Raw genomic sequence first — 26238 nt, 5'->3', positions numbered from 1 at the left:
TTGATAATTCGTTTGCCATTAATGAAAGTATTTCTACTCACACTTATTCTTTTCTTTCATTTCGTATTCTTACGTGTTCTAAATGATAGTTCGCATATTTTCATCTTTGAGTATTTCAGATATACCAACCAAATATAGCATTTTCCTTCATTGTTATTTTCTAATAAATCCTAAAACAAACAGATTGTTCCCCCACTCTATGCAGAAGTATTCAAAGTTATCTTACAGTTAATTGCATTGGACCAATTAAGATGAGCAGTGATGTGCTATGCACTCTCAAAACTCTCGGACATAAATAAAAATGCAATCACACAGTCATGGGCATCTGCATTGGGGGGGGGGGGGGCACTCCCCCTAGGATTGAGTAAAAAATTCCACAAATTATAATCGTAAAAGTGATTGAGATATGTAACCTTACACCCTTGACCATGGGACTCTTTGTCTTAAAATTTTATTATGGGTTGGCTTGTTTTGGCCCAAGGCACAGCAAAACGTGTTCTATGGAACACGTTTTTATTGCAACAATAAAACACATGTACCTGTTTTTGGTTCATCTTTTTCCGATTTGTGAAAAAAATGTTCATTGCTATGTGAACAGCACCCTGTTCATTTTCCCTCTGTGTCTAGTAAGTCACTGAGTGAAGTGGGAATTATAAATTTATAGTGAAATAAATTTAAACAGAAAAATACATTTTTAAAAGGTAAGTGTATGTAATTTAATATTATTTTACTTGTTAGTTTTATGATTTTTTTGCTTTTAAACTGAAATAATTTAATTTAGGATTTTGGGATTAATTAATTAGGTGATTTTTAATAAAATATGCTGGTCAATTTTTTTATATATGAAATTCTGCTGAAAACTGTATTAATTCTGAATATTTTCAATCAAAAAAAATTTGTCTCCAAGCTCCGCCCCCCCCCCCCCCCCAGAATAATTTTCTGCGGGCGCATGCCCATGTCCATGCATGCGGTCAATTTGACTTGGAATTTGTAGCTCAGGTTGCATAACCCATACGACAGCACACCCAACAGCAATGGGCACGCGATGCCACTGATATATATGTATATATATATTTATTAATTATTCTTAAAGTAATAGCTGTAACAGTTTTGAGACATAAAAAAAGACAGCATTAGGTAGATGAATCCTTTACTTTTCATGTTTTTAAATTGACACCTTTTTCAAATTAGCACAGGTAATAAATTGATACTACAATTTTATTTAAGATGTGTACAAAAATTCACTTTATATGTTTTTTTCCACTGGTCCAGATGAAACTTTTGGGACTGTCCTTGACATTCATGTGAGGTATAACTTTATTGTGTCACTAAATATAGTACAGAGATGGTCTATGTACCGTATTTAGTCTGTGCACTACAGCTATTGCAGATCTCCAGTAAACAGGGCTGTGGTCTTCTCACACTGGACAATGAAATTCATGTCTCAAACTTCTGCCAATCACAAACATCCGGGCTCATGATGGGATTTGGTTTTGCAGCCTGTGGTTGGAAAGTGAATTTTCTAACTACGGTTTTAGTTATTTCTTCAGTGTAGTATGCTGAGATGTTGATACAGAAAGTAAATTCGATAATTGATGAAACAAGAGGAAGCAGTTTGTGTTAGTTTTCCTCCTATGTAAATTAAAGAGAATAAAAGTGCGTGGAAGCAAATACTAAAATTCTAGAAGTATTATCTATAATGATTGATAACTGTTGTTTTATGAAATTGAAGATGGCAATCTAAAAAGAGTGATTTTCATACACTTTCTTCATGATCTAAAGTATATACTGGTGCTTGAATGGTTAAGTTATATTAATTTTATGTTTTCTAGAAACTTTAAACCAAATATTTTTAACATAGCTGATTCAAACAACTGAATTTTAACTGATACAAATGATTTACTCAAGAGATGGAGAAGCTACTGTGAATATCTTTATAAAGATATTACTATCTCATTTGAAGAAAGACAAGAGGAACTCATACAGAAAGAATCGAACAAAATTTAAAGGACGAAATTGAATGGGCTTTGAAAAAACTCAAAGGTTAAACACCAGGCATATGACAAGGTGCCACTCTCTTGGCACCTTGTCATATGCCTTTTTTCCAAATCGACAAAACTTAAATACAGATCTTTGTTATATTCCCATGCTTTCTCGACTATTTGTCGTAAAGTGAAGATCTGATCCTGACAGCCTCTATTTGACCTGAATCCAGCTTGTTCTTCACCAAGCTTTTCTTCCACAATTCTTCTCAACCGTTTCTCAAGTATACTTGCATAGATCTTGCCAGGAACACTCAGTAGGGAAATACCTCTGTAATTCTCACATGCAGTTTTATTTTCCTTTTTATATATGGGTACTATGAGAGCTCTACTCCAATCATCGGGAATTCGTCCCTCTGTCCAGTCTTTCTGAACTATGCAGTGCAGCCACTGTAAGACTCTTATACCACCATACTTCAGCATTTCTGGTCGAATATCATCTACTCCTGCTGCCTTTCCACATTTCAAGCCTTTGATGGCTTTTTCTACTTCAAGTATGGATATGTATTCCTGACTGCATGCCTGGTCAGTGTTTTTTACCACTGTGCTGTCATCACTGCTTGTTTCATTTAGCAGTTTTTCAAAGTAATTACTCCATACTTCAAGGATATCTTTTTCTCCCGTTTTCATGTCACCTTTATCATCTCTAATTCCTTTTACAGCACTCTTTCCTCCATTCATAAGCTTCTTCAACAACCTCCAGAATATTTTGCCACCTTCTTGATATTTATTTTCTATATTCTTGCCAAAGTCCTCCCATGACTTTTGTTTAGCTAGTTTTACACAGTGTTTAGCATTCTTGCATTTGGCTCTATATTCTCTAAGAGCACAAGCTGACTTATTTGACAGGAACTTTTGATATGCTTTCTTCTTTTCCTTCACTGCCTCTTTAACTTCCTGTGTCCACCAGGGAGGGCTGATTTTTTTATCCTTACAGACAACCTCACCACATGCCTCTCTGGCAGAATCAATCAATCTTTTCTTCATAGTTTGCCACTGAATCTTCAAGATTTGATTCCTGTTCTCAAACTCTTTCATTTTTTCTTCAATAATCTTTGTGTATTTTAGTCTACAGTTCACATCTGAGAGCTGCTCAACTTTTATTCACTTTAAAACTTTCTTACATGTTTTTATTTTTAATATGAAATTCAATTTTAATCTACTCGAGACTAAATAGTGATCACTTCCAATTTCAAATCCTCTGTACATTCTGGTGTCCTGCACCAGGGAGAAAACATCACTATCAACAATAACATAGTCAATGAGACTTTTCTTATTCCTAGCCTCTTCTCTCCATGTGAAAAAGTAAATTCTTTAAGATTAAAAATGGTCTACCTCAGGGATCAGTTCTTTCCCCATTGCTTTTTAACCTATATATTAGTGATATCCCAGTGACAACATCAAGGAAATTCATGTATTTTGATATTGCTATTGCAATTCAACATTCCACATTTCAAAAAGCTGAAAACATCTTAACCGAAGATCTGGCTGTACTTGATAAATACTTTAGACGACGAGGACTACAACCCAACTTGAACAAAACTGAAGCCGCATCCTTTCATTTAAGTAATATCCAGGCTAACTATATTCCAGAAGTTTACTTCAGAAAGTAAACTTCTGGAATATAGTTAAAAAAAATTAGGAGTTACCCTAGACAGAAGTTTGACATTTAAATATCATCTAGAAAATATCATTGGAAAATTAAAAACTTGTAATAATATAATGCATAAACTTGCTGGTGCTTCTTGGGTTGCTGATGCCAACACACTGCACTGTCTTTGGTCTATTCTATAGCAGAGTATTGCACTCCCATGTGGTTGAACAGTGTACATGCTTCTTTTGTAGATGTCCAACTGAATCAAACTATGAGGACAATCTCTGGTGCTCTAAGATCTATTCCTGGCTACTGGCTCGCAACTCTCAGCAATATAGTCCCTCCCTCGCTTTGCAAGACCCAAGCCTTGAGCAAATTGTGGACAAAAATAATAATTGGAAACAATTCCTTGCCTATCCACCAAGACATTTCCTTCCATACCTCACAAAGACTGAAATCAAGGCGCCCTGCCTGGAGGAGTGCAATACAAATGAACGACCAGAACTTCGATCTGTGCAAATCATGGAGAGAGTATTAGCTTCAATATACCTCAAATCTTCAAATTCCTATTTCAAATCCAAAATCTCTCCTGGTGGGCTTCGATCTCCGAGACATGTATGGACCACTTTAAATCAGATCAGAACAGGACATGGGAGATGTAAACATCTCCTGCATAAATGGAAATGGTCCAATACCTCTAACTGTGAATGCGGAAGCAGGATTCAGACTGTTTACCACATTGTGCTTGAGTGCCCTATCTACTCATTCTCAGGCACTAAAGAGGACTTTTTTCAAACTGATCCCCTGAATCTCTGGAGTGGATCTGGGATTTAAGGATTAATCTCGGATTCTTAATTTTAATTATTTTAACCTATTGTACCCCTTTTAATATAATTTTTACAATTGTTTTTATTCAACATGTATGTAATATCTTGAGACCTGTACATCATATGCTAAATAAAATAATAATAATGAAAAGACTGTATATGAATAGTCTTAAAAAATTCATTTTCTTATTTCATTCTTGTATAACAATATTATTCCTTATCGCAGTTGAATGCAGAACTTGTTTTTGGCAATTCACTTTAGACAGTTTTATTTTTCTTCCTTTTGTCATTAAAATAGTTTACTTGAAAATGACCCTGCAGATTTATCTTTAAATACCATTAAATTTTAAGCTTGGGGGGGGGGGGGAGAGAAATTATCATTTTAATTTGTTTTTCTTGTGTGTGTGTGTGTGAGAGAGACAGAGAGCATATTTTTTCTTTACTTCCCTCACTCACATACCCCAAATCATTAAAACTCTTAAATTCCAAATGAAAAGTAAACACCTGAAACTAAACTCTTAATTAATCTTGCACACAGGTTTGTATGTGACTTAACCTCTTAAATTCATATTAAGCCTCATTAAAAGACTGTCTTCACACTCTTTAACCAAAATAAAAATCTTTAGTTGACAAAAAAAACACAAAGATGTACAACATCAAATCAGCACAACTTTATGTATGCAGGTGTCAATGTATTCTTCATATTACATCAAGAAAAACACTTTGATGTGCACAAATTCTTTTCAGTTACATAAACTGACAATTACTATCCTAAATGGACAAAACTCCTGGAACTTAGTCTCTTTTCTCCTATCGAATGTTCATTCTTTCTTGAATTCACACAGGAGAAAGACTAACAGAAAAAATGCTCACTATGTAACAGCAACATAAATGAAATTCTTCTTGTACCTTAAAATCACAGAACACTGAAGAAAACATAACTTGTCTTCATCCAAGACATTTTTACACATACCGACAACTGAATTAGAAACCTTTATGTAGATGTATGTAAACGTCACTTATACAGTGTATATGAAAAATACTTAAACACATCCATCACCGCATGTTCTGGCCAACTATTTAAGAATGTTGCTGGTCAGTAATCATCAGTAGTGTTGATGATTACTGACATGCGGAAAATGGGAAAAGCAAAGGATACTTCAGAGTTCAATAAAGGGCTTAATTGACGGTGCCTGTCTGCTGGAATTATGTATGCTGACAGCACCATTTTGAAAACAGCAAAGCTGACTGGTTTCTCAAAAGGTGAGATATCCTGGGTGTTTAATGGGTGGAAAAATAACCGACATTCCTTGTCTAAGAGGTGTAACTGTGGCCCCAAGACAGTCTGTCAGGAACGAGATTGCAGCAATCTGAGAAGGCTTGTATGGACAAACAGAACTTCTTGTGTGCAGCAATTGATTGAAGCATTTAATGAAGGCTGTTCTCAATCCCTATCCCACCAAACTGTGCAGGGAATTTAAGAGGATTGGTATTGGCAGTTGCATGTCTATATAGAAACTAATGTATTAAATAAATTTCTAATTCAGTGGCTGGTATGTGTATAACTTCACTTTCTATATGAAAGTAACAGCAAGCTCCACTGAATAAACAATTAAAACTGTAGTGTCACTTTAGAATGAATTAACCTTTTATACGAAAGTTTCTCAACATACTTCTTAAAACATGATCAACAGTTTTAACACTACAGAACAAATTTGCCTTCTGTGTGAAAGCTTCTGAAGAAATAACTAAAATATATCAAATGTTAGAAATCACATATCATACTGAGAATCCTTACGATCCTTTGGAAAAACAAACTTTTCTGGGCCAGTATTAGGAATAGAAGAGAATTATCATAGCAAAATATATATATTCCAGAATCTTTATGATGCACTTAGATTGCAGTATAGAAATCCGATACTACTTGCATCCTATTTTTGCTGCCAGAATCGATGACAACTAATAAACTAAACATTCTATGATACGCAGCACACATTGTAATGTTGATTTAATGAAGTCAAGGTGAGATTTCTTTTTATTAATGTTTTAAAGTGCAGAGAATTTTTAATAGAACACTAATAGTTGCTGTCGGTATGTGTGGTGGGGTGATTTGGATAAATGTTAGGCCAGGCCAATTTATAGGTGAAGCTGTCTACTTTTGGATGAAGGGTGGGGAGGTTGATATGAGTTTTTTTGGTGGGAGCATATATCTGGAATAGTTTGCATGATAAGGAATAAGTGTTTTGTAATCTCTTTGGGCCAAGATGTAAATTTTTATAATTTATACTGTTTTTTTCCTTTTGAGATTTTGTAGTTTCTCATTCTTTAATGATACTCTAGTAGAGTCCTCAAGGTTTTGATTTGATTTTTATAGTACAAAGACATCAAAGGTTGTACTGTGCCAGGACACAGGTTACAGAGTACATATGCTAAAAAGCTAGTAGGACAATTACAAACATCCATTCCCTTGGTAGGTTTTGAACCTGCAGCCTCATGGCTGGAAAGCAGATATACTAACCAACCAGGCTGGCCGGCCTCAAGGAGATGACTCATTTTTTCTGTTGTAATCCATTTGGTCCATATGAGTTGCATTTCTTTTATGATTTTGTCATTAGGTAATATAATATTTGCACTTTTTTTCATTTTCCCCTCTTGATGGTTCCCATGAGGGTATCATCTCACTCAACACTGCATGGTCTCTTTTAACAGGGATGGCTCGTGCATAGGCAGTGCGGAACTGCAGCACCCCCCAATTTTTCTCGTTATATAAATATATTTATTAATTTATTTATATTTGATTGTAATATTTAACTTTATCATCAACAATCCTATACAATTCTCTTATTTTGTATAAAAAATAATAAAAATCCATCCTCTAACACTTAGGAGAACGAAGGACACTAGCAGCACTGTGTTTACCACAGTGTCATATTGCTATGCGCGCAACCATATGCATGTCATAGTGAGATGTGGGCTATTAGCATAATGCAGCACTGTCCATCTTGTCTGTTTGCAGTTTGTGCCAGTAGTAGAGTGTTCGTAGTGCTTATCGTGTTTACTGTCTCTTTAAATATTTGGACATTACAACTAAAGACATAACATTTGTTATAGGGGTGCTTAAAGGTCAAAGCTATAACTGAGAGGAGACCTCCACATAGCCTTTAAAGGAATGCAGAGAACCGACCAGGGCTTCTGACCTAATGTCCAATCCTCACCTTCTCGTGGTGCACCCTGTTGGGTATCTACCTGGATACTGAATGAACGAGAATGGGCTGGCAATTTGAGATTTAGCCGACCAAATTGTATTCTTATTGGCTTAAACCAATATATAAAATAATGGTACAACATAACAAAATTTCATGCAGGCTGGGGCGTCGCCCGGTTAAACAAGGCCCCCGTTGTTTTAGCCAGTGTACCAGGACAAACAGCAACCGTTGTTTTAGCCAGGGAACCAGGACAAACAGCAAAAAGTCAGCTACTGGAATAAATCTGAAAGCACACCCCAACTCAATATCACCAGAGTTAAAAATCGGTACTATCAACATAAGAAGCCTGAATGGCAAAGAAATGGAGCTAGCTGAGGAATCAGATAAGTACCAGATCGACATAATAGGGGTGACTGAAACAAAAAGACAAAAACTGGTGAGATCTTTCTGAGCAATAAATACAAAATGTTATATTCAGGCAATGACAATATCAAGGAAAGGAAGGAGTAGCCACAGTATTCAACACAAATTACGAAGCTAATCTTCTTGAATGGCAGGCAGTTTCAAGTAGAGTGATGTGGGCATATGTCAGAATGGGGAATTGGACAATGAGACTTATTTGTGCCTATGGTCCCACAGAAGGTTCTACTAAGGTAGAAGTGGAGGAATTTTTTGAGGCTTTAGAAAGAGCAACTGACACAATGAAAAATGAAAAGTTGGTCCTTGTTGGGGATCTAAATAGCAGAGTAGGAAATGATTGTGAGACATTCAAAAATATTTGGGGAAAATTTGGAGAAAAGAGCAAAGCTAATAATAATGGCAAATACCTATTGGATTTCTGCTCATGACATGGACTGGTTATTACTAACACCATGTTCCAACATGAAAATGTACACAAATTCACATGGAGAGAAGAGGCAAGGAATAGAAAAGTCTCATTGACTATGTTGTTCTTGATAGTGATGTTTTCTCCCTGGTGCAGGACACCAGAGTGTACAGAGGATTTGAAATTGGAAGTGATCACTATTTAGTCTTGAGTAGGATAAAATTGAATTTCATATTAAAAATAAAAACATGTAAGAAAGTTTTAAAGCGAATAAAAGTTGAGCAGCTCTCAGATGTGAACTGTAGACAAAAATATACCAAGATTATTGAATCAAAAATGAATTTTCTTCAATAAATAAAAATTCAAAAATCAAGAGTTTGAGAACAAAAACCAAACTTTGGAGATTCATTGGCAAGCCTTGAAGAAAACAGTGATTGAATCAGCCAGAGAGGCATGTAGTGAAGTTGTCTGCAAGGATAGAAAAATCAGAACTCCATGGTGGATACAGGAAGTTAAAGAGGTTGTGAAGGAAAAGAAGAAAGCATATCAAAAGTTCCTGGCAAATAAGTCGGCTTGTGCTCATAGAGAATACAGAGACAAATGTAAGAAAGCTAAACACTGTGTAAAACTAGCTAAACAAAAGTCATGGGAGGACTTTGGCAAGAACATAGAAAATAAATATCAAGAAAGTGGTAAGATATTCTGAAGGTTGTTGAAGAAGCTTAGAAATGGAGGAAAGAGTGTTGTAAAAGGAGTGAGAGATGATAAAGGTGACATGAAAACGGGAGAAAAAGATATCTTTGAAGTGTGGAGCAATTACTTTGAAAAATTGCTAAATGAAACCAGCAGTGACAACACAGTGGTAAAAAAACACTCAACAGGCATACAATCAGGAATACATATCTATACTTGAAGTAGAAATAGCTATCAAAGGCTTGAAATGTGGAAAGGCAGCAGGATTAGATGATATTCGACCATAAATGCTGAAGTATGGTGGTATAAAAGTCTTACAGCGGCTGCACTGCATAGTTCAGAAGACCTGGACAGAGCGATGAATTCGTGATGATTTTATCTCATGTTGGAGGCTTAATGGATTTTTTACAACACTCAAAAAGAATTAAAATAGAATTTAATACTTCCTATATTTCGTCCTAGTCACTAGGACATCTACGGGGATTACAAAAACAATTAATGTAACATATACACAAATAACAAACAATACTGAGCCCAACCACGTGGGTGGCACTATAGACTATCTAAACAGCTGGCCAACTCTCTGATCCCCCTCACCGAAAGGTTCCCTTCCTATATAAAAAACTTGACCCACTTAAAAGCCCTCACAGAAAATTTAACCTTGAATAAGACAGACATATTGGTAAGCTTTGATATCTCCACTTTGTTTACCAATATTCCCTTAATTGACACCTTATCTCTCTTAGAAAACGTTTTACACTCTGACATCTTAGATCTCTTTTCCTTTGCCATTAACTCTGGGTATTTCTCTTGGAACAACAAAATCTACAAGCAGATAGAGGGAACTGCCATGGGTTCCCCCCTCTCACCCACCCCTTGCCAATTTCTATATGGAAGATTTCGAAAAACGAGCCATAGACTCAGCCCCACTGAAACCTTCTATCTGGCTAAGATATGTAGATGATGTGTTCTCTATTTGGCCTCATGGCCCAGACACGTTAGACTCCTTCCTCAGTCATCTCAATAGTCTACATCCAAGAATCCAGTTCACTATGGAAAAGGAAAAGAACAATTGTTTACCCTTCCTAGACACCTTAGTCACACGCCTGCGTAATGATACATTTACCTTCACCGTATACAGAAAACCCACACACACACAGGCAGATACATTCACAAACTCTCCCACCACCACCCCTCTCAACAATATGGCATTATTAAAACTCTTACCAAGAGATCCCACAATCTTTGTTCCAGTGGAACCACCCTTACTACTGAGCTTAACCACATACACAGCACTTTCCATACACAGCTTCCCTGCAATGGCTACAGCAATCACAGTATCAAAAAAATAATCAACTCCTCCCACATTCCCCGTCTTTCTCGTCAACAAGATTTTAAAAATGTCATCACCATACCCTACATCCGAGGCACATCCGAAAAAATAGGCAAGTTACTAAAACAGTACAACCTACACACAGCATATAAGCCCCACCGCAAACTTACTACCCTTATCCGTTCTACGAAAGATCAGCTCCCTCCTCTCTCTCTGCCTGTAGTTTACAAAGTACTACCCTGTTCCTGTAAGCTGGCGTACTTTGGACAGACAGGCAGATCAGCATCCATCCGTCTAGAGGAACACAAGTCTTACATCTTCAATCACAACTATGGCCATTCAGGCTTGGCTGACCATGTTTTGGACACCACCCACAGGGTATCATGGAAGAAAACCACCATGCTCCACCACAGCAAATTCAAGAAAGAGAGACTTTTCTTAGAAGCAGCAGCAGCAGCTCTCAAAAACCAACCAAATCTCAATAAATATGGTTGCATTAAGCTTCTGAAGATTTGGGAAACACTCATCACCAGAGTTCCCACCGTACATTCCAGGCCACCTACTACTGCTCTTAGAGGGCGCTCTACCTAGATAGGACTTTAGTGTCACCCACGTGATTGGGCTTAGTATTGTTTGTTATTTGTGTATATGTTACATTAATTGTTTTTGTAATCCCCGTAGATGTCCTAGTGACTAGGACGAAATATAGGAAGTATTAAATTCTATTTTAATTCTTTTTGAGTGTTGTAAAAAATACATTAAGCCTCCAACATCATGTCCTCACAGCACTTAAGCCTCTACACACGTGATGATTGGAGTAGAGCTCTAATAGTACCCATGTATATAAAGGGAAATAAAACAATGTGAGAATTACAGAGGTATTTCCCTACTGAGTGTTCTTGGCAAAATTTATGCCAGTATACTTGAGAAACGGTTGAGCAGAATTGTGGAAGAAAAGCAGTAGAGGCTGTCAGGATCAGAATCTTCACTTTACAACAAATAGTTGAAGGCATGGGAATATAACAAAGATCTGTATATAATTTTGTCGATCTGGAAAAGGGATATGACAGGGTGCCAAGAGAGAAGCTATTCAATACGTTACAGTTATATGGTGTCAATGGGGCATCATATCAAGCAATACTTAGTCTTTATTTGACTTGTAAGTCAGCAGTTAGAATTGAAGGAAGTACATTAAGATGGTTTAATGTTAAATCTGCCGTGAGACAAGGATGTACATTATCCCCTCTGTTATTCATTATCTATATGGATCACATTATGAAGAAAAGTGGTACTAAACATGATATCAGAATTGGAGATGTTATTGTCAGCTCTTTGCTTTATTAGGATGATGTTATACTTCTTAAATAAATCCACTACAAGTTTGCAAGATTCCCTGACTAAATTGAATAACTGTTGTAATAGATATGGTATGAAGGTCGGCAACAAAAAGACAAAGAAAATAGGTAGAATCGTTGTGAACAGAGAAACTGTGGTACAAGTAAAACATTTCAGCTACTCGGGCACGATTTTTAGTGAAGATGGTAAATTAAATATGGAAATAGACAACAGAATCAACAAAGCTGGTATGGTTCCAAGTCAGTTGAATAAATTCATATGGAATAAGGTGAGAAATTAGTCGGAACACTAAATTAGCTGTATACAAGACAGTGCCCAAACCAGTTTTAACTTATGGATCTGAGAGCTGTGTCAGAAGTAAAGCACTTAACAGAAGACTAGAGACTGTAGATATGAGAGTCCTGAGAAAGATTATGGGCATGAACAGATGGCATCAATGGCAAAATCATATTAAAAACGAGAATATTAGGAAAGAACTTGACATTGTCAGCATCCAGGAATGTGTTAGCAGAGCTAATCTCAGGTGGTATGGTCACTTAAACAGAATGGGCGAGGAAAGATTAGCAAAACAAGTGTTCCCTGCTACGTTGGCAGGAAAATGACCTAGAGGAAGACCAAGATGTAGGTGGATTGATATGGTACAAAGTGCCTTAGTTGATAGAAATATGAGATCTGATAATGTTGGAGTCTTGACAAGTAACAGGCTGATTTGGAGGAAAATTGTAGATAGGAAGTTAGTAATGATGTAATTTTTTCCATGTAGTACTATCATATCCTGTATACCCGTTGAGGGTACATGGCAGTAATTTGATGATGATGACATTTGTTATAGTTTTATATTTTAGAACATTATTGGGGTTATGATAATAGATTTTATTTTTAAGTAAGTTTGAATTATACCAAACTGTATAATTTTATTGATAATAAACAATATTTTTCATGTTTAATTTTTTTTAATTTTCATCATAATTTTGATATTTTATCCAAACACATATACACTGTATATTTTGAAGGTTTCAAGCCACGAGCTGCTACTGTCTTTTTAAGTTTCCACAAGATTGACTTTTTGCAGGCCAGCAACACATGGTAAATTGATAACCTATAGTTACTGTCTCTCCTACTATGTTCTTAATTATCATAGACTCGGTGATTTGAAAAGTATCCCACGGAAAAATGGAATTACAATGGTTACTTCGAAACCAACTCTCCGCGATCTAGATTTTGCAGATAATATTTGCTTACTTTCACAGAAGCACCAACATATAGAACAAAAAACAATAACACTTGTCGAGACAGCCAAAAAAGTTGGTCTTAGGATAAATAAAAATAAAAGAATGTTGATGAAAATAAATACAAAGCAAAATTAACAAATAGCAATAGAAGAAACGTTGCTTAAAGAAGTAGAACAGTTTATATATCTTGGTTCAGTAGTATCAATAAAAAGGAACTACTGAAAATATAAACAGAAGGAAACAGCTGGCTTATTTAACCTTCAATCAACTTAGAATTATTTGGAAAAACAAGAACTTGTATGCAAAAACTAAATTGAGAATATTGAACTCAAATATAAAGGCAATAGTTATGTATGGATGTTATACAAAAAGATAGTTAACAATGTCCAAGTCTTCTTAAACAAGTGTTTAAGAATATATTGGCCAAAAGAAATATCAAAGAAATATGATACTGGGAATATATTGGCCAAAAGAAATGCCAAACGAAGAACTATGGCAGAGGACAAACCATAAACCCATGTTGCAACAGATACGCGAAAGGAAATGGAGGTGGTTGAGGCATGTGTTGAGGAAAGAGGATAAAATAATAGTAAAACAGGCCCTAGACCCACAGACAAAAAGAAGATGGGGAAGGTCAAGAGAACATGGAAAAGAACAATACTGAAAGAAATAGCAAATATTAAAAAAAAAAAAAACTGGAACCAAATAAAAACAGATCTTCCCAGATGTGTGATGAAGATGATTGGTGATATTGGGTCCCCTTGTCTTGTGCCTTGACTAGTGGCAAACCAATCTCCAGTCTCACCTGCTATCCTGATTTTTGCTTGTGCTTGGCTGTTTATATCTTTCAGCAGGCGGGTCAATTTATTGTTCACACCATAGGATTCCAAGACAGCCCATGTTATATTTTGGTCAATATTATCAAATGCTGTTTGGAAGTCCACGAAACAGCAACATATCTTTTTGTTCTTTCTTCAAGCTTTCTCTGCTATTAGTCTTAAGTCACCATTCGACTTAGGCAGATTTTCAACTTGTGCAGAAACCTTCAGACAGAATTAAATGTCTGAATTGAAGACTTACTGTATTCTGTATATTGTTTACATCATCATAATTTGATGATTTAAAATGTTTTAATTTAACCCTTTTAGGCCACTCTGGATGTTACACCTTCACTGCCAAAAGAAAATCTAGTATCTGGAGATAGTGAGATTATTCGAACTAGAACATATGATCTAAACATTACATATGATAAATATTATCAGACTCCTCGTTTATGGCTATTTGGATATGATGAGGTAAATTAATATGCTATGATATTTATATGCTTTCAACATTACTGGAATTGATATACTCAGTATGACCACCATTTTAACCTTCTCATGCATGAATTTTTATATTCATTTTAAAAAAATTATAATGGCATGATACAGTATCATTTAATCTTACAATATTATCATGAATTCATTAATTTTGCTAAATTTGTGTCCTGTATATGTAAAAAATGTTGTCCTCATCTGAGGACATCATGCACTTATGCCAACAGACTACAGACATATTTCTATGGAAATGACTAAGGAATTTATTTTCATTGAAAGACATTACAAGTATAACAAAACAGATTAAAACAATTTATATTTTGCTGAAACACTGCATGAATGATCAAAATTTGGATTACTTAGTACATACAAAAAAGTAGAACAATTAGAATTTGCAATAGAGCTATGTAAATCAAGAACAGTCTTATTCTTTTTGCCTCATTTTGTGTGGAAAGACTGAAAACATTCCGGACAGATAGGAACCTCACATCTATCACAGATGTATATCTTGTTTTACTCTTGTAGTGTACATCTCTTTAACGATTGGTATTAGCACCTGTTGTCTTTTTTGGGAAGTGTCCACCTCCATCAAAACGTTTCTCATGTGGCATAGAGTGAGTTTTGCGTTTCTTTAGTGCTGGTGGTGTTTGACTTGAAGGGTGTCCTCGTTTCTTTGTACCTAGCTGAGCTAAACCTTGATATATCAAAGCAGTTGCCACTCTTGATTTGAATTCCAACAAATCCAATTTTTCTTTTTCTTCCCATTTCCAAATGATCCGTGCATTACAAACAAGTACGTTCAATATACGGTAAAAAATTCTCATATACCATCGTTTGTTCATGGTATCATTTCGATACAAAGCCACAAGAGAGTCTCCCTAAGGTCCACTCCACCCATATGTTTGTTATAAACAGCTATGCTGCGAGGTAGTGGAATTTCAACATACTTTTTTTCTTTTCGGCTGAACCTCTGACATGGACACTGACAGGCACTTTCCTAAGTAGTTAAATACCACATGTACTATTGAGTTATCAACCCATCTGGCGACAGTAATGCACTCAGAGGGCATGGTAACTGACATGTTTCCTCGTCCCATCTTCTGAAAATCCTTTTCATTTTTCAGTTTCTTGTCAGCACCTTGAAGTTGATTTCTTCTGCATGTACCTACATAATAAATATCATCTTCCTTTAGTTTCTTAATTAGGGGGATGCTCATGAAGAAGTTTTCTGCATATACCTTGAAGTCCTTACCACCAAGATCATGACAAAGCCTAAGTACTACATTTTCACTTGCACTGAATGAGTCTGAATTTTGTCTTCCAAAATCTGCACCTACATAAAGATCAAAACAATATACATAGCCTGAAATACCTGCCCTCACCCACATTTTGAAACCCCATTTTTTTTGGTGGGTGATTAAGGGCCAAAGCTGTATAACTGAGAGGAGACCTCCACATAGCCTTTAAAGGAATTTGGAGAACCGACCAGGGCTTCTGACCTAATGTCCAATCCTCACTTTCTCGTGGTGCACCCTGTTGGGTGTCTACTTGGATACTGAACGAACGAGGATGGGCTGGCAATTTGGGATTTAGCTAACCAAATTGTATTCTTATTGGTTAAACCAAAATAAAAAATTATGGTACAACATGACAAAATTTCATGCCGGCTGGGGCGTCACCCGGTTAAACAAGGCCCCCGTTGTATTCGCCAGGGAACCAGGGCGAACAGCGAAAAGTCAGCTACTGGAAAAAACCCTAAAACACACCTCGACTCAATATCACCAGAGTTGAAGATCAGTACTATCAACATAAAAAGTCTGAATGGCAAAGAAATGGAGCTAGCTGAGAATTAGATAAGTACCAGATCGACATAATAGGGGTGACTGAAAGAAAAAAGACCAAAACTGGTGAGATCTTTCTGAGCAATAAATACAAAATGTTATATTCAGGCAATAACAATCAAGGAAAAGAAGGAGTAGCCATAGTGTTCAACACAAAATACGAGGCTAATCTTCTTGAATGGCAGTCAATCTCAAGTAGAGTAATGTGGGCAAATATGAGAATGGGGAACTGGACAATGAGACTTATTTGTGCCTATGGTCCCACAGAAGGTTCTACTAAGGTAGAAGTGGAGGAATTTTTTTAAGGCTTTAGAAAAAGCAACTGACACAATGAAAAAGGAAAAGTTGGTCCTTGTTGGGGATCTAAATAGCAGAGTAGGAAATGATTGTGAGATATACAAAAATATTTTAGGAAAATTTGGAGAAAAGAGCAAATTTATAATAATGGCAAATACCTGTTGGATTTCTGCTCAGGACATGGACTGGTTATTACTAACACCGTGTTCCAACATAAAAATGTGCACAAATTCACATGGAGAGAAGAGGCTAGGAATAAGAAAAGTCTCATAGACTATGTTATTGTTGATAGTGATGTTTTCTCCCTGGTACAGGACACCAGAGTGTACAGAGGATTTGAAATTGGAAGTGATCACTATTTAGTCTTGAGCAGGATAAAATTGAATTTCATATTAAAAATAAAAGCATGTAAGAAAGTTTTAAAGTGAATAAAAGTTGAGCAGCTCTCAGATGTGATCTGTAGATTAAAATACACAAAGATTATTGAAGAAAAAATGAAAGAGTTTGAGAACAGGAATCAAACCTTGGAGATTCAGTGGCTAACCCTGAAGAAAACATTGATTGATTCTGCCAGAGAAGCATTTGGTGAGGTTGTCTGCAAGGATAAAAAAATCAGAACTCCCTGGTGGACACAGGAAGTTAAAGAGGCAGTGAAGAAAAAGAAGAAAGCATATCAAAAGTTCCTGTCAAATAAGTCAGCTTGTGCTCTTAGAGAATATAGAGAGAAATGCAAGAATGCTAAACAAAAGTCATGGGAGGACTTTGGCAAGAATATAGAAAATAAATATCAAGAAGGTGGCAAAATATTCTGGAGGTTGTTGAAGAAGCTTAGGAATGGATGAAAGAGTGCTGTAAAAGGAGTTAGAGATGATAAAGGTGACATGAAAATGGGAGAAAAAGATATCCTTGAGATATGAAGTAATTACTTTGAAAAACTGCTAAATGAAACAAGCAGTGATGACAGCACAGTGGTAAAAAACACTGACCAGGCATGCAGTCAGGAATACATATCCATACTTGAAGTAGAGAAAGCCATCAAAGGCTTGAAATGTGGAAAGGCAACAGGAGTAGATGATATTCGACCAGAAATGCTGAAGTATGATGGTATAAGAGTCTTACAGTGGCTCCACTGCATAGTTCAGTAAGCCTGGACAGAGGGACGAATTCTCGATGATTGGAGTAGAGCTCTCATAGTACCCATATATAAAAAGGGAAATAAAACTGAATGTGAAAATTACAGAGGTATTTCCCTACTGAGTGTTCCTGGCAAGATCTATGCAAGTATACCTGAGAAACGGTTGAGAAGAATTGTGGAAGAAAAGCTTGGTGAAGAACACGCTGTATTCAGGCCAAATAGAGGCTTTCAGGATCAAATCTTCACTTTACGACAAATAGTCGAGAAAGCATGGGAATATAACAAAGATCTGTATTTAAGTTTTGTCAATCTGAAAAAAGCATATGAAAGGTACCGAGAAAGAAACTATTTAATATGCTACGATTATCTGGTGTCATTGGGGCATTATATCAAGCAATACTTAGTCTTTATGTGAGTTGTAAGTCAGCAGTTAGAATTCAAGGAAGTACAGGAAGATGGTTTAATGTTAAATCTGGTGTGAGACAAGGATGTACATTATCCCCTTTGTTATTCATTATCTATATGGATCACATTATGAAGGAAAGTAGTATTAAGCATGATATCAAAATTGGAGATGTTAATGTCAGCTCTTTGCTTTATGCGGATGATGTTATACTTCTAAATAAATTCGCTACAAGTCTGCAAGATTCTCTGACTAAATTGAATAGCTGTTGTAATAGATATGGTATGAAGGTCAGCAATAAAAAGACAAAGACAATGAAAATAGGCAGAATCATTGAAAATGTCAACTGTGAATGGAGAACCTTTGGAACAAGTAAAACATTTCAGCTACTTAGGCACAATTTTTACTGAAGATGGTAAATTAAATATGGAAATAGACAATAGAATCCGCAAAGCTGGTATGGTGGGAAGTCAGTTGAATAAATTCATATGGAATAAGAGAGAAATTAGTCGGAACACTAAATTAGCTGTATACAAGACAGTGTTCAAACCAGTTTTAACTTATGGATCTGAGAGCTGGGTCAGAAGTAAAACACTTGACCAAAGACTAGAGACCACAGATATGAGAGTCCTGAGAAAGATTATGGGCGTGAACAGATGGCATCAATGGCAGTATCATATTAAAAACGAGGATATTAGGAAAGAACTTGACATTGTCAGCATCCAGGAATGTGTTAGCAGAGCTAATCTCAGGTGGTATGGTCACTTAAACAGAATGGGCGAGGAAAGATTAGCAAAACAAGTGCTCTCTGCCAGGTTGGCAGCAAAACGACCCAGAGGAAGACCAAGATATAGATGTATTCATATGGTACAAAGTGCCTTAGACGATAGAAATATAAGATCTGATAATGTTGTAGTCTTGACAAGTAACAGACTGATTTGGAGGAAAATTGTAGATAGGAAGTTAGTAATGATGTAATTTTTTCCATGTAGTACCATCATATCCTGTACACCCCTTGAGGGTAGTTGGCAGGAAGAATTTGATGATGATGGTGATGATTTTTTTTGGTTTCTTAGCTGAGTATTTGAGTTGTGAATGTTCCTTGAATGGAATCATCATCTCATGTACACTCTGAAATTCTTCTGGTTTGACAGCAGCATGGAATGTTTCATAAAACTTTTGCAGCACTGGCCTTATACGTATTGCTTTGTCTTTATTGTTGGTAGGTATTGTCTGAATGAACAAAATGCAAATATTGCCTTATGTTCTCCATTTCTTCACCGACATAGCATCAGCTATAACATCCATGCACAGTACATGTTCAGATGATCAATACTGCCTTTCATGGGGTATTTTGTGTATGTTATTACAATTCCAAGGTAAATTTTGAGCTCAGTCACAGTAAGTGCTAAATTATCTTTGCCTTTATGGTGTACAGATTAGTTAGTTTCAAAATTTCATATATCATTTCATCTGTAAATAGCTGTGAGAAATAATCTACAGGCTCTCTCCATGAATATTTACTTGGTGTTTTCCTCTAAACGTTTCTCATGTGGCATAGAGTGAGTTTTGCGTTTCTTTAGTGCTTTATCTAAAGGGATTTTCTTTCTCACTAAACCACACTGGTTGTCTCTGCAAGGCATATGACCAGCAGCAGCAGCTGTATTTTGCACACTAGCTGCAAAATACAGCTGCTGTTGGTCATATGCCATTGTGAGTCTGACCAACAGGGGAAGGACACTGAACATCACTGTCTTCACTTGAACTGTCACTCTCTGTAGGATCATTTTGTGGCTGCTGGTATGTAGGATCATCATCAGAATCACTCGGCTCCAAGCCATCTTCAGATTCCTCTTCAGTAAGTCTCTTGTGGTAATAGGCCTTTTTTTTATGCTTGATGGACCTGGCTTTTGGTTATCCATCTGTAAAAGAGATGATAATGCCAATTAACACACTATACATTTATGTTTGCAAAAATAAAATAAATAAAATTATGAAAATATTGTACAAGAACTTTCTAACTTCAAACTATTTGCCACATAGATTACCTTATAAACAAATTGTCCTCATATGAGGACAGATTGTTTTCAAGTTCGTTTTATGAATATGGTAATAAACATGAACAAATTAAATATTCACACTTCATCTACAAAGTAAAACCATACTAACCTTTCCAGAAGACTCATAAAATCACCAAATTCAAATCAGCAAAACAGCAGCTTTTCACTTCCTCCTTGATACCACCATGAACTGCAGAGAGATTGGTATTCCTGTAACTCTGAAACTCCTGCCGTCTGGTGTGGTTTCTAAGCTATAGGAATCAATTCATAGCTATGGTATGAAGAATGTCTTCTTGGGTATATCTTGGGACATGACACTCAAAGACTATACCACGAATGCTACAAATTATCCAGCCATTGTATATATGATCAGGTGCATCCTTCATGGTAACAGTCTTCCCTGATGGTCCAAGTGTGTTCCAGATGTACATGCATACAGTAGCACTAAATTATGAATGAATAATTATTATGAGGGAAAATATATGTCCTCATATGAGGCCCTTATGCATGAGAGATTTAATAGTTTGTAGGCTCCCCTTCCACTGCTAGAACTGCATCCATATAGCGTGGAGTCTATATAACCTTGGAAAGTTTCATAAGGTATGCCGTTCCATGTCATCTGGATTGCTTCTTATAAATTTGCAGTTGTTTAGGACAGAGGATTCAAATGCATATCTCTTGATCCACATAATCCCATAGATGATTTAATGTGATTTGAAATCTGGCTAATTGGGTTGCCATGGTAAGTGGAAGTCCCTGTCATGTTTAACAAACTGCTCTCGAATGATACCGGCCATGTGGCATGGCATGCTAGCTTGCTGGAACACACTTGGACCATCAGGGAAGACTGTCACCATGAAGGATGCACCTGATCATATATACAATGGCTGGATAATTTGTAGCATTCGTGGTATAGTCTTTGAGTGTCATGTCCCAAGATATACCCAAGAAGACATTCTTCATACCATAGCTATGAATTGATTCCCATAATCCAGGATTTTACCAAATCCTCCATGTATTGTCCACACAGCATAGATAAAATAAGATCCATCTGGAAAGGCAATTTTTTTCTGTTCTTCAGTGCCCAATAACATTCCTCAGATGTGAACTATAGATATTTGTTGAATATCAGGTATAATCAGTGAAGCTACTTCAAAGATTCATACAGAGGAGGGTATGTTAGATTATGTCTGGGAAAAACGCTACCATTCGTTGTTTCTGACCCGGTCCATGGTCAGCCATTCCACTTTATTTTGTCTTCGGGCTTGCACATAGTGGAACAACTTGCATTCATCATGAGCATTGAATGTGGTGGACACTATTCACCCAGCAACTGCTGTTCTACTAAGTATTCTTCGCTCTTAGAACATCATAACTGTATAGCACTCCATGAATAGTCTGATTTTGGCAAATACCTGGATGCTGCCACCTTCCAACCATTACTTTGCAATCATGTGCCTTTTTTGACATCATCTTCTCAAATCACAACCCTTGCCCATGTCACTCAGGAGCTTTGAATTTGCAATATATCACACACACTTATCATGTATAGTGCTTTCACTGTGATAATAGTGTCATTTGGTAAGACTGGAATGGTTGATTTGAAATAACTTGAGTTATCATAATATTTTGACTGGACTTTATACACTTAGTGGTTACTTTATTAGGAATAGCATTTAATAACAAGTGAGACTTTGCCTTAAGAACAGCCTTATTCTCTGTGGTATTGATTCATTTAAGTAGCTAAAAACATTCCTCTGTGATAATGACATTGCTCAATTGTTGCAGATTGAATGGTGGTATGGTGCTGCTGCAAACTGCTAGTTCTACCTCATTCCAGAGATGCTGTTTTGCATTGAGGTCTGGAGACTGAGCTGGCCACTGAAGTAAGAGGGTTGTCTGAAAATTTCTTGCCCTCAACCACAGATGGTAACACTATCAGCAAGATTTTTTTTTTTTTCTAAGTTGGTACATCTGTCATAAGCATCTGTGTGAAATTGCAAATCATTCTATCAAGTAGTTTGATTTATACAGCTGTCTGAAACAAAAGTATTGTCTGTATCCCTTGAAATGGATAAAATTGAATATCTTGCGGTTATAAAATTCTTTGTAAAAGAATATTTAATGTCAAAAGAAATTCATTCGAAGTTTATAAAAGTTTATGGGCACTCTTCTCCTTCGTTTTCGAGTAGGAATTAAGAAATGGTCTGCCAGGTTTAAACATGGCTGTACCAGCCTTGAAGATGATCCACGTGAAGGACATCCAAAAAGTGTAACAACACCAGAAATCATTGATCAAATGCACGATATTGTATTGGATGACTGGTGAGTCAAAGTGCGTGAAATTGCTGGGACTATAGGCATTTCAAAAGAATGTGTAGGATATATTTTGCATGAAGAATTGCAAATGAAAATGCTTTGCGTAAGATGGGGGCTGCACTTGCTCACAGCAGATCAAAACTGCACTCGCATGAAAATCTCTGAACAGTGCTTGGAGCATTTTAACAAGAATAAAACTGATTTTGTGTATCTATTTATTACTATGGATGAGACTTGGATTCATGATTACACACCAGAATCCAAACAGCAGTCAAAACAGTGGACAGAAGCCGGTTGTTCAGCACCAAAGAAGACAAAGTTGGTTCCATCAGCAGGAAAGGTCGTTGCATTGGTGTTTTGGGATGCTAAAGGCATGTTGTTTATTAATTATCTTGAAAAGGGTAAAACAATAACTGGGGAATATTATTCCGATCTTTTAACCAGACTAGATGATAAAATTCATGAGAAAAGACCTTGTTTGCAGAAGAAAAAAAATCATCTTTCATTAGGACAATGCACCTGCCCACAAAGGGATCTGCACTATGAATTGTTGGAACATCTACCCTTTCCCCAAATTTAGACTTCTATCTCTTCCCATAACTAAAACTCTTCCTGGCTGGTCAGCGTTTTTCTTCGAATCAAGAGGTGATTGCAGCTGTAGAAGGGTATTTTGCAGCTGAGAATCACTACAGGGATGGGATAATGGTTCTCGAGTATTGCTGGAATAAATGTATTAGTCTTAAGGGAGATTACGTTGAAATATAAAAATTGAGGTAATCTGTGGCATTCAGGTATATTCAGCTGGTATCAGGGACCCAACACGCCAAGAAACCATTTCCCCCACACCATTGCACCCCCTATCAGTCTGTGCTGTTTGCTACATGAAAGGAAAGGTCCATGGCCTCATGTAGTTGCCAGCATATTCTGGTTCTACCATCAGCATGATACAGTACAAACTAGGACCAAGTGATATTTTTCCAGTCATCAGCTGTTCAGAATTAGTGATCACGTGCCCACTGAAACGGCATCTTCCTGGTCATAGCTGACAGCATTAGGACCTAAGATGATCATCTGCTTCTCTTCCCCAGTGTGCAATGAACTGTGCACTCTGAGATGATGTTCTGACCACCACTGTTATACTCAGGTGTGATTTGACTGGTTATAGTCCTTTCATGTTTCACAGTCCTTGCTAATCTTCTTTGACCTCGTGCATCAGCGAACTATTTCCATCCACTGCACTGCCATCAACTTTAAGGTTGTCTGGTTATTACACCACTCCTGGTATACCCTCAACACTGTTGTGCATGAAAAGCCCATAAGAGAAGAGATTTGTGAGATACTGGCACTAGCACATTTGACACCAACAATCATAAAATGCTCAAAGTCACTTAAGTAATGTTTCTTAACCCATTCTGATACATCAGGCACAAAAAACTGAACTGCTGGATTGCCTGTCTGCCTTATTTATATAGCAAACTGCAGATTCTTCAGGAACTGTCTTTCTTAGATGAAGTGTTCCTAATAAAGTGGCCACTAAGTGTATATGAGAGTTGGTTATTAACGGTTTACAGCTGAAATTCACGCTGCTTACTTTCCTTGCCTTCCCATAACTGGTAGCTTTCCCTTTCAAGTGAAACCACTTCTGGGGAACACTGCTCTTCCAAGGGAATTTGTTGAGCAGAACTACTCTGCTGAACAAACGTGATGAGGGAAAACATGTTTAAAACAACTTTAAATTTTTAATTCTCCTGTCAAGACATAACAAAAAAGTTATAATCCAGAAAACAACAAAATTATGATCACCACAGTCGTAAACTTAGTGAAAGTACAAACATTTCATACTGAAAATAACAGTACATCATCAGTTCAGGAAAAGAAGCAAATCAAAGAACGAGGAATACATGATACATATGACAATCAGTTTACCAATTAAAAGCAGTTGCCATGTGCTAGAAATTAATATTAATAAATAATATTAGAACTATTTTTGATTACATAAAATGACTCTCCCAAACACTTTTGGGAGAGAGGGAGAGGCAAAATTTAGATTAGGCCAGTGTAAAAGGCTTCATAACTTTCTTTGAAAAAGCATTCATATTTAGAAATGCTTTTATGGAGAAGACAAGCTTCACCCCACAGGATACTGTGTTAAGTATCAATACTATGCTGTGCCAGATCAGACTTTTGTGGTTTCACAATTTCAATGTAGTACTGATTTTTTTATTTTATTTTATTTTTTTCCCCACAGAATGGTTTGTCTGCTCTCAGAGTATGTGAAATTACATTCACGAGGGATTTGGTAAACATTAGCTAATGATAGAGGCAACAGTTTGTTTTTTGTTGATAGGAAAATGTGGGATTCATTGATTCTTCATAATTCTACCAGTATGTTTGGAGATGCCAGATATTACCTAGACATGATAGCACACATACAGGGTGTTCGGGATAAATTTGACAGTTTCGTAAGGAAAAAGAAAATCTTCTTTGTATCTATTAAATTTAATGAATTGACAAAAAAACATTACAGGCAGAGTTAATTACAATACTATCAACAAGATTTACTCAAAATAACCACCATTAGCATCGATCACAGCTTCAATTCTGCTTCGGAACCTCGAACAAGCTGATGCTACAGTCTCCCTGGGAAGGGCCGCAAAAACTGTTTTAATTTTATCCATTAACTGGGCTTTTGTATTACTGGAAGTGCGATTGGTGTCTTTTTCAACTGCGCCCCATACAAAATAACCCATGGGGTTAAGGTCTGGGGAGTTTGGAGGCCAACCATTTGGACTGGTGAAGTCGTAGAAATTTTCAGACAACCATTTTTGACTTTTCCCAGAGGTGTGGCAAGGGACCGAATCCTGCTGCCATACATACGGCCTACCATTGGCTACCCTTGTTATCCAGGGCTTGACTACAGTTAGCAACTCCACGAACAAAGCCCGAATTCCAATGCCAGGGTTCTTCAACACCTGTTCCTGCAGATTTGCGAGGAATTCTGCTGTACGAACGCAATCAGATCGTCTGCTAGGGATCTTTCTTCTTGCTACATCCTCGTAGTCACCATTGCAAGTCTCTAGTTCATGCCTGATTGTTTTTACTGTATTCAGGGAGCATTGGGCAGCAGTCGTAATATCCTTATTTTGATGGCGGGCACGAATCATCATGATACAAGTTATTCTCTTCCATGATTCAGGTGGGTTCCAGCTATCCATCCTTTCTGACATCTTGTATATGAATGAAGAAGGGTCCAAACTTTTAAATGAAGAGAAGTGTGTGTTAATACATGTAACTTACGGAAAAATATAATTAATTATAAATATGTCAAATTTATCCCGAACACCCTGTATATATATATATATATATATATATATATATATACACAGGGTGTTCGGGATAAATTTGACAGTTTCGTAAGGAAAAAGAAAATCTTCTTTGTATCTATTAAATTTAATGAATTGACAAAAAAACATTACAGGCAGAGTTAATTACAATACTATCAACAAGATTTACTCAAAATAACCACCATTAGCATCGATCACAGCTTCAATTCTGCTTCGGAACCTCGAACAAGCTGATGCTACAGTCTCCCTGGGAAGGGCCGCAAAAACTGTTTTAATTTTATCCATTAACTGGGCTTTTGTATTACTGGAAGTGCGATTGGTGTCTTTTTCAACTGCGCCCCATACAAAATAACCCATGGGGTTAAGGTCTGGGGAGTTTGGAGGCCAACCATTTGGACTGGTGAAGTCGTAGAA

General features: G+C 36.6%; 1 protein-coding gene across 1 annotated transcript in view; it reads left to right on the top strand.

The window, feature by feature from the left end:
* Atg3 (Autophagy-related protein 3) overlaps window positions 1–26238 on the top strand; it is a 178808-nt gene that overhangs the window by 123044 nt on the left and 29526 nt on the right. The window contains exon 7 of the mRNA XM_090412361.1: window positions 14258–14404. Within this exon, the coding sequence (XP_090268487.1) occupies window positions 14258–14404 (147 nt within the window). The remainder of the gene's footprint in view (window positions 1–14257; window positions 14405–26238) is intronic.

The sequence above is a fragment of the Typopeltis vanoorti genome, chromosome 22, assembly GCF_054136105.1.
Source record: "Typopeltis vanoorti isolate ZY-2024b chromosome 22, IOZ_Tvanoo_1.0, whole genome shotgun sequence".
In the NCBI taxonomy this organism is placed as follows: domain Eukaryota; kingdom Metazoa; phylum Arthropoda; class Arachnida; order Uropygi; family Thelyphonidae; genus Typopeltis; species Typopeltis vanoorti.
This window is presented reverse-complemented; position numbering and strand designations above follow the sequence as displayed.